The 17,332-nt window shown below is 38.5% G+C and overlaps 1 protein-coding gene across 1 annotated transcript; it reads right to left on the bottom strand.

Moving 5' to 3' along the window:
• Window positions 1-2,119: 2,119 nt before the first annotated feature.
• Window positions 2,120-13,862, bottom strand: LOC105059532 (uncharacterized). Its single transcript, XM_010942858.3, has 9 exons — window positions 13,551-13,862; window positions 9,897-9,961; window positions 7,867-7,915; window positions 6,043-6,137; window positions 5,618-5,703; window positions 5,447-5,506; window positions 5,293-5,374; window positions 2,622-2,735; window positions 2,120-2,550 (listed from the first exon to the last, which is right to left on the bottom strand). Exons 1-9 carry the CDS (start codon window positions 13,735-13,737, stop codon window positions 2,380-2,382), a joined length of 909 nt encoding a protein of 302 aa, XP_010941160.1. The 5' UTR covers window positions 13,738-13,862; the 3' UTR covers window positions 2,120-2,379.
• Between the last annotated feature and the right edge of the window lie 3,470 nt (window positions 13,863-17,332).

Genomic DNA, 17,332 nt, shown 5'->3' with positions numbered 1-17,332 from the left:
ATATGCGGCTGGTAACCGTTCATGACAGTTATGGTATGTTGAGCTGATTAACCGACCATATGTCGGTAGAACCGATCATATGTCGGTAGAATCTATGAGCGACCGTCGGCTAGTAGCTCTGTTATGCCAATAGTCTAAGTCGTCCGTTGTCTATCAGTAGTAGTCGAATCATTAGTCGGTCAATCGGTAACAGGTCGGTACGGTTCGCTCAATTGGTCAATAAAGAGTCAGAACCGCATATTCAGTCGATGTAGAGTCGGAGTTGTATATCTGGTCGGTTGACTATTGTTGAGTCAAAGTCGGTAGTCAGTTGACTTAAGTCGGAGGTTGATTGACTTATCTCAACAATCCCTAAAAATTTACTCAAACATATATCTCTATACAACATAAATCAAATATTACGTTTTTGTTGGGAGTATTAATGCAAAAGGGTATATTGTCCTTTTATTTTAGAATAATTATTTAAATACTATCAATAAAAAAATTAATGGGAGGGACATTGTTGACGCATGTATGTATACATATTATTTATAATATGTATGTACTTGCATGAAACTATTAATGAAGATTTAAGATATAAAATAAATTTTTAAAAAAATTTATGAAGATTAAATGCTAATATGTCTTTCATATGAAATAATTTAAAATTTATTTTTTATATTACGTTCTTAATCAAGATAAGTCTAAGTTTTGCTGTAATCAAAAGATCACTGTAACTTTAAGGTTTGGATATGGGATCAAGGGGAATTCCTCTTTTTGACTTCTGCTCAAAATCTAGCAATCTTAAAAACGTTTTTCTTTAATGGAATTTAGCATAGTTTATCGGTTTAAACATGTTACAGAGAGAGAGATTTAATTAATTAGAGTTACTACCAACTTGAATTTTGGAATGTTGGATCTCTTTTTTGTACCATCAAGATTAAGGCAGGATGTAAGTCAGAAAAATTGCTTCAAATCACATGCTGATGTGTCAATACGAGTGTATGCTAATAATTGTCAATGGTTATAGCATATTAATATAACTAAATGAAATAGTTGGGACTCCACACAATAAGCAAATCTTTCAAGTTCAAGTTTGGATGATAAGCATTACCATAGATACCTCGGGGGAAAACTTCTGTAATGGAACATACTAGGATACCTGCTAGGGTACATAAAGCATTAGTCTTGGATGATGAATCCCCAAACATGTCCAACTGGAGTAGTATAATATCGAACAGGTCTCTCTCTTTCTTTACTGAAACAAGAAAAAATTACAACATACAGCCAACGGCATTGACAACCAAAGCTCAGCAACTAGGCATTGGTTCAAGTACTCGTAAGCTCAGAATTAGGTGATCTCAAAATTGGATGGATGCTCCAACTAGGTGATTTCAGAATTTATGTGATTGCGCGACGTAAAAAAGGGAAAAGGGAAATTGTGATTCAAAACTTAGGCTTAGTTTTTTTATCAGGGCAGAGCCTAGGATTGGCTAGATGATCAATTCAGATTGTAGTTGTCAACAAGGCTTGTTGTCTCAATACCTATTACAGTATTAATATACAATTTGATATGATACGAGACAACATACTGAATATTAATACAATAGAAGACAGAATACCAATATAAGACCGATACAATACAATATGTCCTATATCAGATGGTATAGAGTATTATGGCAGGCCATGGTTGTCAATATACTAAATCATAGAGGATTATCAAGCTTGTTTATTTTTAAATACATGTTAAATTAGCATGAATAATGTGGATGAAAACATTTACACACTAACATTTTGGCACGTGAACATTACCTGAACATGGAGACCCTGTGAAACCCCTATTTTAAGTCACCATTTTGCACAGAAACCTATGATTAAAGTGTGCAGATTCCCTGCAGATTAATTTACAAGTGCATGCTGCATCAGCCACGACAGTGGCCATGGAATGCAGAATAATCCAGCACACGACCATGTGCGTAGAGGATGCACGTTTCAACAACTAATCTTTATAGAAGTGATAAAAGTTCATGTCAGACAAGCTTCTCATCACCTACTCTGGTGACCTCATGTCATGCTGCCAAGAATACGAGGCTTATATGTACCAGGCACCACAAACCATGCCAACACAAAATCCTGATCATGATTATTGGAAAGAAAAATTTGCTAATCTGAAACGATATACCTGATGTAGCATGGTTCGACTATATTTCATGTTTTCACATAGATATAAGAATTATACAAGGCACATCCCCAGATCAAAAGGACAAAAAAACCAAAAGTAAAACCCTCAAAAAAGAAAATTTAGCACCGTAATCTTTGCAATCATTCATATGGAATTGCTGAATTGGAGCAACTAGGAGTCACTAATGTTAGTTTTTTTTAAAAAAAAAAAAATCAGGATCAAGAGATTAGTTTCATGTTCTTCAGCATGGTGGTAAGAACAGGTAGCTTTCCAGGAGCCCTGTGCTGGTAATCCTTCAACAAAGCCTCTGCAGCTAGGGATTGCAGCTCAGAGCTCTCTTTCTCTTCCTTGTTTCGTCCCTTGATCAGCTGATTGATGGCAACACTACACTGAAGAAATTAAGAATATATTAGCAATCATGATGGTGAGTAACAATGTCAAAATATCCAGGATATCTTACCAAGCATACACCGTAGAGAGCTCTGACATTCTTGCCTCCAGTCAAGTTAATGGTGGCGGCATAGTACTTTTTGGCTGCCTGAAGATTTTCCAAACCACCCATAGTATAAAGTACCTGATGATGAACGAATTCCCAGAATGAAGAGTTAATCCAACCCAAAACTTTTCTACAGGCAGTAAATATATTCTATTTGAGAAAAATAGCACGAAGTAAATGAAGACAAATGAGGATAGAAGAACGTCAATTCAAGTCAGAAACCCATCCCCTGCCACCACACCGCGGCCGCCCCCCCCCCCCCCTCCCAACAAGCGCGCGCGCGCACACACACACACATATAGAGAGAGAGAGAGAGAGAGAAATTAATCCATGAACCTGTTTTAGTCATCTTGCTTGCTAGACTATAGCAGTAATAAGCATGTGATTTGTAGAGATTAATCCAAATTTTAATAGGCAATGGAAGCAATCTCCATTAAGCAAAAAATTTATGATCGGTTTCACAACTTATGTCAGTAATAACTGCCCAGACCTAAAGCAACCGACAAAGGACCCAATCTTCCACTGCAGCTGTGCCAGACTAGCAAAAGGAGATGCTTCATGTTGATACATGAGTACATTGTCTTTTGCTTAGCCAATGTCAAATTCACCACATGCAGCTAAGCATTTTCCCCCTTTTTTCTAAATCGATCAGGAGGGAACCAAGTCCCACCTGCCTAAAATCCCTGGGTTTTTTCCTGGAATAGCACTCAGGCCCAAATACTAGAGGGTTAAAAACCACTCAAGACTTGAAGGCTTGCAACCACTCAGCCACTGCTCTGTTCACATTAATCGCTAATAAAAGGTGAGTGATGACTGTAATATTCTGAACCAAAACCAACACCTTACATGTATATGAGGCTAGCAATTAGCTGTTTTGAACCTGTATCAGCTCTCTACGAAACACTGTCATGCACATTCAACTGTGGGCAAAAAAGGGCCTAGCATACAACCTAGTATACCGAATATCCAGGCAACATCATATTTTAAAAGAAGTCATGTATATCCATGAAGCATTCTTGAAGTTCTAGAAAAGGTGGGTGATTGTATGCACATCATATCTACAATGTGTACAGAGGGATATGAAATGCATTTGTGCTTATCATGCGAATTCAACTTTGGCAAAAAAAAGGGGCCTAACATACAACCTCGAATACTGAATATACAGGCAACAGCATATTCTCAAAGAACCCATGCATATCCATGAAGCATTCTTGATATTCAAGATTCTTGAAGTTCGAGAAAAGATGGCAAATGGTATGCACATCATATGTACCATGTGTATAGCAAGAAAAGGTGGGTGACGGTATGCTCATCATATCTACAATGTGTATAGAGGGAAGAAGAAGAAGAAGAAGAGTAAAATTTTTTCAACTAGGAAGTAGAAGAGAAATTAGAATAAAAATTGTTGCTACATAAAATAAAAAGAAAAAAAAAATCCTACCCTCCATCAACAAGATGATTCATCATCTTGTTAGCATTAAGGCAAACATGAGAAAGACAAATCATGTTTATTATGAATTTCACTAATATTACAACTTAGCACTATAATTATTTTGTCTATTCCTCCAAACTATTTTATATTTGATAAACATGAGGAATTATCAATCTTAAAGGCCCAATTGACAAATCTTGATCCACACCCACTTGGCCACTTCTCTAAGGGGGTGTTTGGTTCGTAACCGAAATTGGAATGGGAATGAAAATCGGAATGGCTTAGAATCAGAATCCGAATGGCCAAATCCTCCGAAGCATTTGGTTCGTGATTGGAATCGGAATTGAAATTGGAATTGGAATGAAAATTTGAATCCATAGAGGAGAGCAGAGATTGAGTTCTATATAGATTGAGCCATTCCCATTCTACCCTAGAATCGAAATCGGAACGGAACTCCTCCCAACCGAACGGTTGGAATGAGAGTCATCCATTCCGATTCCGATTCCAAACCCCCACTCTCCCCAACCAAACACCTCCTAAATGTATGAAGTTATGGAAGAAAGTCATAAAACAAATAAAACTCAAAACTGTCAACCATTCTAGAACTAATTTGGCTTCATGACAGGAAGATCCATTATAAAAGCAATTCCATGGACAACTTGCAGCATATGACTCCTGATACATGCAAAGCTCCAGGGTGTCCTAAACCTTCATGTTATAGTTACTACTTTGTTGGAATATTATATGACTGACTGAGCCTGGCAAAGAACTTCCCTGCTTACAAATATAAAAATTTCATCTGTTTTTGTTTTACACAGTCATACTTCACTTCCTCTGTTCATTTTTCCCCTCTTTTGGCAGATGTCAAGGTTTTGAATTTTTCTTCCATTTTCTTTTGTAAGCATGGATATGGTTGTTTTATGTGTATTTTTCAATTTTATGGTTGATTTAGACTAGGCTCCTCCACCGACCCCCCCCCCCAAAAAAAACCCCTAAAAACTCCTCCAAACCAAAAGAAGAAGAAGATAATGATGATCAATTTAGCTGATGAAAAATCAACTCCAGTGTTTTGAAGATCTAATAATGACGATGGAGCAATGGTGAAATAAGAAAGGAATGGTAGTTGTATGATGCAACCATTTTCTTCAACAATGGTTTAAAAACCTTAAGAATATGAGAAGATGCTAATAGCAAGCCACTTGCCTCTGCATAAGCTAGATGATATAGAGGAACAGTCGGTTGAGATAGTATTAGCTCCTCATAACAAAAGGCTGCTTGCTTGTACCTGATTAGGGAGAGAGAGTTTAGTAAAATGTAGAACAAGTAACACATTGCAAAAACCATCAAAATGCCTCACATTTGTAGGGATACATAAATTTCAGCAAGTTCTCTCCAGGCATCATGATCTGCCATAAATCTGAGAAATGATTCAAAGACTTCAGTAACCTAAGCATAGTGCAGATGGTTTCACCTTGAATTAACAACAAGATTAAGAATAGTTGTAGAATAGACATAAACTGATCCTTACACTTCAAGGTACTTATTTAGAAAATCAACAGCCGCTGAGAGATTTCCTTGTGCCTTTGCCATAGCAACCTTCCTCTTATGGATTACCTACATGAGCAAGATTTAGAGCTTTCATACATTATCATTTTAATATTAAAAAGATCAAAGTAAAGCATATGTAACAGGAGATGAGGAAATATTGGAAAACAGAAAACCACAATCCAACAAGTTGAGTTTGCTTTTCTTAGTTGTGCTTACACATTATCTCCACAAAGGGCTCTTCATTAAAGCAAGCACTTTCGATTTTCTACATGCAAATCAAAATATAATTCATAGTTGCATTTTTTACATAATGTTAACATTCCAGCTGTTTATTTGGGCTTAGGACAAGCATCAACTCTGATGCCTGGATAAAATAATAACAAAACAATAAGAAAATTAGCTTACCTGATCAAGTGGATTATCCTCTAGAAGACATGCATATGCTTTTTCTGCATCAGCCCATGCTCCCTTCGCTTCAAGCAGCATTGCTTCTAATCTGCCTGAAAATTATTGCAAAGAAAGGCCAGAAACAGTTTAGCATGAAACAAATATAACTCTACACATAAATAGGTCTATCATGTATGGTGCAGTATGTCATTATATTCAAGCCAGTTGCACACAGGATAAAGCAATCCAATGTTCTTTGTATAAGCTGCAGTAGCAAAATACTAGACGTTGAAATTTACAATCGGTAAATGTTCCATTTAAAGATTCTTTAACTTCATTGAGACCTTGCATTTTATTTAAATGTATACGTATGTATCCTACACATAAATAAGTATACCATGTATGGTGCAGTATTTGATTACCTTCATTCCGGTTCGAGGTAGTATAAAGCAATCTAATGTTTTCTTTATGAGCTGCAATACCAACTAGACAGCAAGTAAACATTTTATTTAAAGACTCTGCAACTTTATTGCTCTTACATTTTATGTACGTATATACACATATTCACGCATATATAGCAGAGAAACAGTATAAATGTTACTGCTTTATAGGACATTCTTTATGATCTAATAACATTTATCTGAACATTCAACTGCAAAGAAGTAAAAGATTGACTATTTCTGGAACTTTATGCTCCAACAAAGTATTTCTAATAGTTGACATATCTTCTTGCTATGTTTCCATACATTGCCGCAGGGCTCTCTTAAAATTTGGTGACAATCTTCACAATATTGACATGAAGTTTGTAAGTTGTAACCAACAGATTGCTCTTATCTTTCAAAACTATCTTAAAGAGAGTACATAATAGCCATAAAGATTAACCAATCGAGAGTGCAATACCCAGTTTGTGCTGGCAAAGTATACAAACATTAACCCATGAAACCCAGTACAAAAGGGTTTGGTACTATGTACAGCAATAATCTAACAGTATAAGCGAAGGTTCACCATACCTATGCATACCGCCCCATACCAGTACCCAACCAAAACTCGATACAAGGGGTGTACCAAGTCTATGTATGCCAAACTAACCACATACCAGATGTATCAACATTGTACCAGCATGGTACTGGTACAAGGTTTGGTATTGAGATTTTGAACCTTGAGCAAATAACATCATAAAAAAAGAGCAAGCTAGAAAAAGCCTCATCAAGATCCAAAGTTGTTTAGGAAATTTGATAAATGTTAGCCAGCAGTTCAATCATCATGGAACCACAAAAAGAACAAGAGGGGACTCTAGTCCATTTAACCTCACTTATCCCTACAATATCTAGCACATTGTAGAAGAGATTAAAAGCTTTCTAAACTCCATCAATTCATCCTATCTTTAAAATAATTTAAGATCCAAAACTACCATAATTTTGCCTGTATCCATAAATCAAAAGTAAGGCCTATACCTAATTGGAACAGTTAGGTCATCGTAGAAGTTAAAACGAACTAGGTAGGTTAGAGTATGGATATATTAATATGATTTTTAAATATTTATTACCTTACAAGATATATAGGCCCATTGGTCTTCACCACGTATATGGACATGATGAGATACATATTTAGCTATATTTTGTAAATCACATACACAACAATGTGGGGTCTGCCAAGGTCTATCAGCTCAACCCCCCAGACAGGATCTATAAAAAGAAAAACCAAACATGCAAGTTCCATTCAGCAATGCTTATCTAGTGGCTTTACTCTATCAAGGATGTCTATTTTATGATTGTATATAACTTAAGTTGAATGCTCTGGGTAAAACTAGCATTTCGCATATGGTTATGCAACAGTACTTACCAACCCTCAAACTGCCCGTAAATTTCTTTGAGAGGGTAGCAATACAATCCTGCAAAACAATAATTACAAGTACATCATGTATACTAAATTAGAAGAATAACTTAAAAACTGGCTGATAATTGGACCATAGAAAATCTGACAGACAGTATAGTTGAAACTTCAATAATAAAGATGCCAAATTTATTGGAGGAACACATGTTTCTGTCGAGTCCCTACAAAAACAGTACCAATGAACTGTGGAAGATCTTTCATAGCAAGGCATCAAAAGAGTAGAAAAAAGAGAAAGCTGACTGATCGTTAACATCCTGCTCATTCTTCTATATACCTTCTTAGACATGTTTCCCTGTGAGAAAGGGCTTAGATGATGGTGATAAGACCGATTATATAAAATGAATTTGTAAAAAAAGTAGAAAAATATGATGCATAAGTATATTTCTGAACTAATCTGGTGATAATTACATATTATATATGTGCTTTACAAAACCAACACATGGTTTCTCCATAGCGACATTAGCTACCACGTCAGTAAAGTTATTATGGGCTCAAACATGTTCCAAAAGCATAATTTCAGTGTTTTAGTCAACTCATTCTGGATGCTGGTTTATGTAACAGCTATCATGAGTATTGTATTCACATGACGCCTCACTGCTATCAACATGGTTTCACCACACAGTGTTGTAGATATAATTCTTGTTGGTGGCGGTACTTCCTCCTTTCTCTATCTAAAGCAACCCTCCAACAAATACGCAACAAAGGGTTCTGGCTCTCTTCATTATATTTGGAGCTCAAGCTGCCTTTTTTCCCAAAGGGGTACAAGGTCTACTCTAGTTGTCATCCAATAAAGGTACATCTCCAATCTAGTAAGTTCTGCATGCTAGAATGATATTCACGTTGCTAATACATTACTGAATTTTAATCATCTTAAGCTTTAGTCAATTAACAGTGAGCTGTTTATAGTATCACCAGATTAACCATGGTCTCTTTTATTTGACCATATTCCAGATGAAAATAATGTGCCTATGCTAATGGTGAGTTAGTTTGACAATATACCTCACTCCAATCACTATTTCACTCCATTGAAACATTCTGTGATATCTGTGTGACATTAATTACTCCTTTCCCTGCTTTTGCCTCTCGCATTTAGGGCCCCACCAATGCTAATCAAGACAGGAATCCTGATGATCAGAATTCTACAACGAGCTAGTCTTGGCAAGCCTGCTCATCATTAACATTAAGAACTTCACCACGGCCCAGAGTGAAACAAAGGTTTTCTGGCCTCAGTTTCACTAACATGTCTGTCAGAAACTAGCACATATTGTTAAAGTCAAGGCATTAGTTAGACTGCTAGGCATATTGATATTCATTGCCACGACATCCTACACATCTATCACCTGATCTTCCATGTTCTTACATTCAGCCAGTTGACTAGCCTAAACATTCCGTCACAAAGAATCATAATACCATGTACTGACACAGCCATATAGTTTAGTTTTTTATATTTATATCCATTATTTATCTATATAGAGACAAGAGGAAATCACCGAGATCATCTAGACGGATCAAACCAAGTATAATATGTCTTGGCTATTACATATTAAAATCAAAACAAGGTGAATGACTTAATTTTGCTGATGAAAAAACCCAGGAAAGACAAAGGAGCCTTGTCGACAACAAATCCCCCTATAGATTCAATTACAATTATTTTTTTTTTTTTTGGTATGAAGAATTACAATTAAACTTTAAAAGACAAAAACTTTAATATAACAGCACTTCCAAGTAATTTTTGGTTGAGATTCTCCAATTTTGAGAAGATAAGAACCTGAGTATTTATAATTAGCAGAGTTGGGAGCATTAATTCAATAAGATAACTAAAGCACCATATAAACAGATATTATCACAGTTCATGCAGGAAAAGGGGAAAAATTACAGAACAGACCATATAAAAATGTTCTCACTTGCGATGTTTGCATAGAAGAACTTCAAAGGAAAACTTGAAAAGAACAAAGTAGAATTTAGGATAAAGGCACCACCTTTGCAACATCTAGTCGCTGGCAATCTATAGCAGTAATAGCCACCTGCTCATAAAGAGTCCATTCTGCATTAATAGACAGACTATTCTGAGTTTCTAACCATCTCTGCTGGAAAAGCGACTAAAAATTTAAGGGTCATAATCATTTGGAAATAACCAAATCATACATCTTATCTGCATGTACATATGGAAGTACATGCATATGTTTGTATACTTAATATGCATAAAAAAACAAGAATGAAAATGAAATACTTCCAGTAATGGCTGAACTATAACAAGGCTCATCTTTTCAAAATGAAATAAATATGTAGCTTGCACATTTGTTTCCGAACTAAAAATCAGTAACAAATTTGGCAACCATATTTCAAGTAAAAAAAAGAAGTTGCATATTAAATTGCTCCATGACAATTATTTTGTTCATAAAATTGTAGGATTAATATCATTAGGGAGTTAAGCATGATTTATCTGCATAATAGAGGTAGTCATAGGCCTATCAAAGATATGTCAAATAAAATAAAGTTAAAACAACTCCTGTGACCACAACCACAACAACAAGATATCTACTTAATAGAAAAATAATTATGTTTACCCATTCAAATCTATCAAGCAGTTTTAGCAAGTACAATCCCTTTTGCAACATTCATCCAGATTTTTTTTAATGGCTCCTACTCAACCATTATCCAATCTTCTATACACCTTAACAAAGTTATCTCCCACAAATTATACATGCAGATACAATCATAATTAATTCACAGAATCAACCTTTCTGCATGCAGGATAAGGTGTGTGTATCTGACTCTCCCCATATCTCACAGTGGTCGGAGCCTCTTATATTGGGCTGCACTTTTATACAATCCTAATAAACTCTTATATTGGGATGCCCTTTTAAACAATCCTAATAAATTCTTCATTGCTGCCAGAACTATGCCAAAATTTTCTTCGATCTACATATATTCATGCAACATACATCCAAGCATGGCCATATCTGCACTACTCTAGGGCTAAAACTTCACTAAGATAACTATTAAACCTGGAGGTTATACATCAAATCGATCTTTGGGTTACATAAGACCTGATTCTCTGAGTTTGCTGAAAATCTCTAAGGAAATAACAATAGGATCAAGAGGACAAGATCTTGAAAATATTTAAGAACACTAGAACCTCATATGCTATATTCTCCAAACCTTTAATGTCACTGAGTTGATTCCCTCCATTTATGCATCAGAGATATACATCTTGTACAAACTCCTTAACCATTTGCTATAATCCAACACCAATTTGAGCAAAGATATCTTATCCACTTCTTTATTTGGCTAACCTAGTCTACAATTTCTTTTTACCTAGATTTTGACACCTATATCAGAGGTCTCAGTTGCCCTAAGGCTTTTCCAAAGTGCTCCAATTTCCACTTGGAAAGTCCAGATGACAATGCAACTAGCAGCAAACCTCTTCTCACAATGTTTCTGATAATATTTCCTTCTTCCAAGTTTGCTAATAGAATATTCAACCACCTCACTGAAATTCAGTTTAATAGCTCCTTCATGTGCTTCCATTTAACTTAAATAGCATCCAAGCAATCCAATGACTTCACCTTAATGTTCCAATTGCCCCACACAGTCTTCTCCATGTTTGCCATGGATATCCTCACATGAGTTAAAATAATCAATTGTCACCTCCAGCACACAATAGCCACCTTCTTCATATTTGTCAGTCTCCTCGTGAAGGTGGTTTCTTTCCTAATTAGTAAAATGCATCATGCTTCTTCAACAGAGCTGATACTTCTAGTACTTGTTGTTGTCTCATAGTGCAATGTAAGCATCTCGCTGTTTGCATATAGCAAAATGAAGTCACTAGTATAATTTGTGGTCCCTTTCCCTCATAAAAAGGTGAATTTACGTTCCAAAGAACAAGAGATAACTGCAACTCAGGCTCAAGCCACAATGCCCCACCTAGTTAACAATCAACTAGTGGGTAATTCTTTAAAACCATAGGAACTTGCTTAGCACAAGTCATATGGACTATAAAACCAATTTTTGAATCCATTTAAGGTAATGACACACAGAAGGAGTCAACTAGAGGATTTAAATGATATGAATGGCTAAACATCTCTATGGAGACGCTATGTGCCATTCTTATTTTTTATTTCCTCTATTCACCCTTATAAAATGGTTTGAAAAGGAGTCAGTAGGGTGCCTATGTCCTCATGAAGACTTCTTAAAAGACAAGCACTAGATCTCATTAAGAATTCCCTTGTCAAAGAGTCGGTCCAAGATCCCATTGCCATCAAACTACTTGCTCTTCTTGTAGGCATCAATTAAGGTATCATCCCATGCCGGTTAGTGTCACAGGGAACCATACCATGCTAACTCTTGTGTTGTGCCTATAGATTTGTGTTGTTCAATATAGGTCTTTCCCATTTTCTGTGTTATTCTACAGTTACCTGCAGAAACTCAAATTCATTGTTATGAGACATGTCACATGGTTGGGCACATAACTAGTAAAACATGGTATGTATCATATTGTCCAATGCCAAACTGGGGCCAGCAAGGGTGCGGCGTGTAGTACTTCAGTTATCGCCTATGCAGGGCTTCCCTTCTATCAAAATCTCTTTATATGTCCACTTCAAAGCTTGTTCCTAAAATGTATTTGTCGTCTTCTTATTTTCTCCTTCACGACTAATCTACCACACATCAAAATCTTTAGAATTAATCAGAAGTTGAAAAAAATGAAAAACAAAGGATATTTAAAGAAAGTCTATTATAATCATAAAGAGGTCTAGGAAGTAGGAAGCATCACACAATGGATGGTTATTAGAGCTTATGAACTTGACATTGGACTCATCATTGACATCGTGACAAAGACCGCTAAACAATGGACAGCTATACAATTTAAGTTATGGGTATATAAATTTGAGGGCATTTAACTAAAAGAGTTACAAGGGAACACTAGGTGAGGATAAAGGGGCTTGGATGTTTGCAATAATAGAACATAACACATGATTTAAAGTTTCCCTCTAAAACACTACTGGGACTTCATCATCCCTACCAATTTGTCTACTCTCTTTTGTTTCAAAAATTTATATTCACTTATCAAACATCAGAGGTTTCCCCAATCATAAATATTTCGTAATTCAAATAACAGAGCAAGATTACTAATCAACAAAATCCAGATACCGTAGAAGACGCCCAAATTACGAATAACAAAGCAATTTTTATCATCATTAATTAATTTAGAACCTAATACCAACACCCAAAGAAAAAGTAAAGGATTTGGGGGCTCCCATTAGTTACAAAGGAAACTAGTAATCCAATCCGAAGAATCATAACCAATAACAGAAACAACCCAAAATCCAATGTAATAACCCAAATATACATATCAAATATACAACTTCATACCGATACAAAAAAAATCACAACATGCCAGAAACTTTAAAAAAAAAAAATCTAGACTTTCCTTTCCACTTAAACAGACCCGAAAAAAAAAAACTTTTTCTAATCTATACAACGACAAAGCAAATTAAAACAAATAAAATATACCGGCACGTCTAATCCACAAACCTACAGGCAGAAATTTCTCCATATCCCGAAATTTCCAAACAATCAATGCAAAAACACATATCTCGTAGAACCCCATTCGGATCAGATATCGTACTGACCTTCTCCTCCAAGCTCGGATCGAGCTTTGGGGTCGTTCAAGATGGAGAGTCCGTGTTTGAGGACTTTCTCGGATCGGCGGGCCTTGAGCTTGCGGACGAGGCAGAGGTATTCCCACGCCCCGCCGCCGCCATTGTCGACTTGGCTCTCGAGGAGGTTCAGCTGCGCCTCCTCAGCCGCCCCCACCATCGCCCCCGAGATCACGAGAAGAGAACCGAAAAAAGATCGAACCGGTACAGGAAGAGGACGAGAGGAGGCGGAAGCGCCGGCCGCCTATCGATGCTCGAGGGCGAGAGAAATAAAAAATATTTTGACGTAACCGCTAATGGAGTCCTCTTTTTGGTTTTGCGCACCCATTTCTCTGATCTGAGATCTAATTTGGTCTTTTTTTTTTTCATCACATTCTACTCTGTCTTGTTATAATTGGTATCAAGCCATGGATCGTGGATTGGGTCTTGTTAGGCATTTCATAGGCGTGAAGACACGAGTGAGACTGACCCAAGCCAAAATTGGGTCCGACCATATTGAGTTTTATTGGTACAGAATTTCATCGATGTCGGAGAAGCTGGAATCGAGAAGATCACGGCCACCATCGGAACCTGCAAGAAAAGTCTAAATCGGAATTGAAAGCGCTCCGACAAGACCCTCCGACGCTCAAATCAGTATTCTGCTTCAACAGAAATGGAGCACTCGAATGAGATTTTAGCAGAGTTTAGAGATAGTACTTAAAGCTTAAAAGCTTTTCGAGAGCTTGAGAAAGCTTGAGAAAACTTATCGAAACCGTTGCCTTACTCCATTTTATAGTAGAATATGGCATGGTCCCGTCATTAATGGTGCAGACAACTGGAAAGTTGTCAAATCGTCGGAGGCTATCAAATCGGCGTGGGTTGTCAGGTCATCAGAATTAATCCATGTCCTTGGCAAGACAATGCCCCAGGGCGGCCGCACAGCATATCCTTGACAGAAAAATAGTCCATAGCGGTTGTACGACGTTTGGACGGGCTGGCTGACCATATGTCGGTATTCGGCTGTCGGAACGTCGGGTGATGACTCAAAAATACCGTCGGCTGATCTGGTGCCTTGTGGAAGTCAGACATCGGCTGCCACCCCCGACAGTGAGTCGGTGCTATGGGTTCGATCGTTCGGTCGGTTGAAAATATTATTGGTTTGTTTGGCCGGCATACCTTCGGCTGGATATTGTCGGCAGTCATTGTCGGAGTTGTCTATCTATCCGGTGGGTAGAGTCGGACGTCGGTCGGATCGATCCGAGGATAAGTCGATGTACGGGGGTCAGTCGGTATATCCCAACAAGGACAACGCAATGGCTTTTTTCCTGTCTTGTGATCCATGATCACCACCACATGGGCTGATCACTGGGAGGTCATAATAGTAGAGACCATAGAAGATTCAAACTCCTTCCTTAGCATCCAGCACTACTCAATTGTAACTGAGATGGAGCTCGTCCGTTGTAGAAGTTCGTTTGGAATCCAATTCTGTTGTAGAAGTTCGGACGGAGTGCGGTTCTTGTAGGAGTCTAGAAGGAGGCCGCTTACTGTAGAAGCTCAGATGGAGATCGATTGCCGTGGAAGCCCGGATGGAGACCGCTTATTGTAGAAGCTCGAATGAAATTCAGAAGGCGGTCGATCACTGTAGAAACTTGGATGGAGTCTGGTTACTGTAGAAGTCCTGCTGCTGAAGAAGTCCGGACATTGACGAAGTCCGAAAGAAGCTCGGAGTAAAGTCGATCGTGACAGAAGGAAGTCTGAAAGAGATTTGGAGAGTAGTCGATCACTGTAGAAAATCGACTGATAGTGAAGCCCAGAGAGTATCTGGAGCAGTCCGATAGATGACTGAAGGAGCTCATTATTGGAGAAATCTGGAGGGTACGATAGGAGTTTGTCCGTTGAAAGAATCTGGAGGACACTGCGGAAGGTCGACTGCTGGAGGAGTCCGGATGGTACTGTGGAAGCTCAAACGGTCGAGGGAGTTCAAAAAGACGCCGCACAAGGTCGGAAGCTGGAAAAGTCCTGGGAGGGTTGACCTCTTACGAACTTCGGCTGGGGTTATTTTATACCCAACACTAGCCCCCCTACTTCCGAGTTCGGATTTCGAATGAAGAAAGTACAGAAAAATTTTCATAGCCGAAGTTGTCCCCCTTGATTTTCGTACTCGATTGTTTCCAGATATTTTGACGTTTGGCACACCGGTGCTGGAGTCTTTTCAAATCGAGATGATTCGAAAAGATTTTTTCAAAATTTTTGCTGGAGCATCGCCTCAGGTACAGTACGATGATGATTCTGTCAGTCGTCAGTTGTCTGTCACGATGAGTGGGACACGCGGCGGTTATAGATCGACCAAAGAAGATTTGCAATCATTATTGCGCTGGACCTTAAGGTCTATTTAAACCCGTCCCCCTCCTTCTGAGGTTTCACCTTGCCTGAGATTTTTCTTCGGTCCCCTCTTCTTCCCCTAGAGCTTCGTCCTCCTCCAGTGTCCCTCTCGGTCTTAGGCGCCCTTCAGGTCAACCTCCATTGCCTTCGCTGCCTTCCTGCACCTCTCAGACCAGCCTAGGTTAGTTTCGGAACCTTTCTTTTTCTTGTTGTTCTTCCGTTTTTCCTCCTCTGCATTCCGCCCGTTCTGTTTCTCTGCGAGTGCCTTGTTTTCTATTTTTTTCAATTTTTTCAGGATTTTTTTTTGGGTTTTTCATTTGATTCAAAATGTCCTCCAACACTTCCTCCTCTAGCGGTTCTAGAAGTTCGTCAGCTTCAGCCCCCCAAAATCCTAGTACTATAGATGAACCCGTACTTAGGGTCGGACCTCGTCCGATCTTTGTACCAGACACCATTTCCAGCTCTTTGACCTCGGACGAACTCTCGCTGATTAGGATACAGTACGGGATTCCTCCAGAGTATGAGCTTGAGCTTCTCGGGCCAACTGACCGGGCTAGCGCCCCTCCCCCTGGTCGCTTTTGTTTATACCAGGAAGCTTTCCGCGCCGGACTTCGACTTCCACTCCCACCTTTTGTTGTTGCTCTTTTTCGCTTTTTAAACATTTCTCTAGTTTCTGTAGCACCGAACTCCTTTAGGTTTCTGATAGGATTTCTTTTCCTCTGTCATTTAGCTGAAGTCCAGCCAACTCTTTCCTTGTTTAGAAACTTTTATACTTTTAAGCGTCACCCTTCGGCAAAAGACTGGTGGTACTTCTCCCCCCAGTTCGGTAGGAAGGGGTTGCTGAAAGGTGCCCCATCTTCTATCCACAACTGGAAGGAGAGGTACTTCTACGTCCGATGTCCGACCCTGAGGCTGGGGTTGCCCCCCTGGGGCTCCTTGAAAGACTCCGTCCGTCGGGCTTTTAGCTTGGGAAAGGATGACCTAGAAGCCTCTAATAAACTTAAGACTTATCCAACTCCTCTCTTCTCCGACCTTCTAAAGGAGCAACTTTTATTCAATGTCGGCCTGAGCCCTCTCAACCCTGCCGGTATTTTTTCTTTCTCAAATCATTCGCTGCTTTCTCTTTCTCTTATTCTGTTTCTAAGCTGTGTCGATTTTTTTTCATTGTAGACATGGATGCAGACGCAACTCGGATACTATCCAAGGGTCTCAAGGTCCACAAGAGAAAAGACGTCGCAACTTCTGGGTCGGCGAAGAATGCGAGGGTAGAGGAGACAAGCTCGATCGTGCTTGCCTATGTGGCCATTGTCAGTGATGCCCCCTCCGACGATGAGCCCGTAGTCCCCCGAGCTTCTTCAAGAAGCCCTCCAGTCAAAGTTTCTGCTCCTGAGTCT

This window comes from Elaeis guineensis, chromosome 16, assembly GCF_000442705.2.
Source record: "Elaeis guineensis isolate ETL-2024a chromosome 16, EG11, whole genome shotgun sequence".
Taxonomy (NCBI): domain Eukaryota; kingdom Viridiplantae; phylum Streptophyta; class Magnoliopsida; order Arecales; family Arecaceae; genus Elaeis; species Elaeis guineensis.
The sequence above is the reverse complement of the archived record's forward strand: the minus strand, read 5'-3'. Positions and strand labels throughout refer to the sequence as shown.

What these genes read in the sequence shown, in the direction of transcription:
- LOC105059532 (XM_010942858.3), bottom strand. Translation starts at nt 13,737, where the DNA reads ATGGTGGGGGCGGCTGAGGAGGCGCAGCTGAACCTCCTCGAGAGCCAA. An exon ending in AGCGACTAGATGTTGCAAAG is followed by an intron (nt 7,916 to 9,896) that starts GTGGTGCCTTTA and finishes ATTGTTTTGCAG; the next exon opens with GATTGTATTGCTACCCTCTC. An exon ending in CTAAATAAGTACCTTGAAGT is followed by an intron (nt 5,507 to 5,617) that starts GTAAGGATCAGT and finishes ATCATTTCTCAG; the next exon opens with ATTTATGGCAGATCATGATG.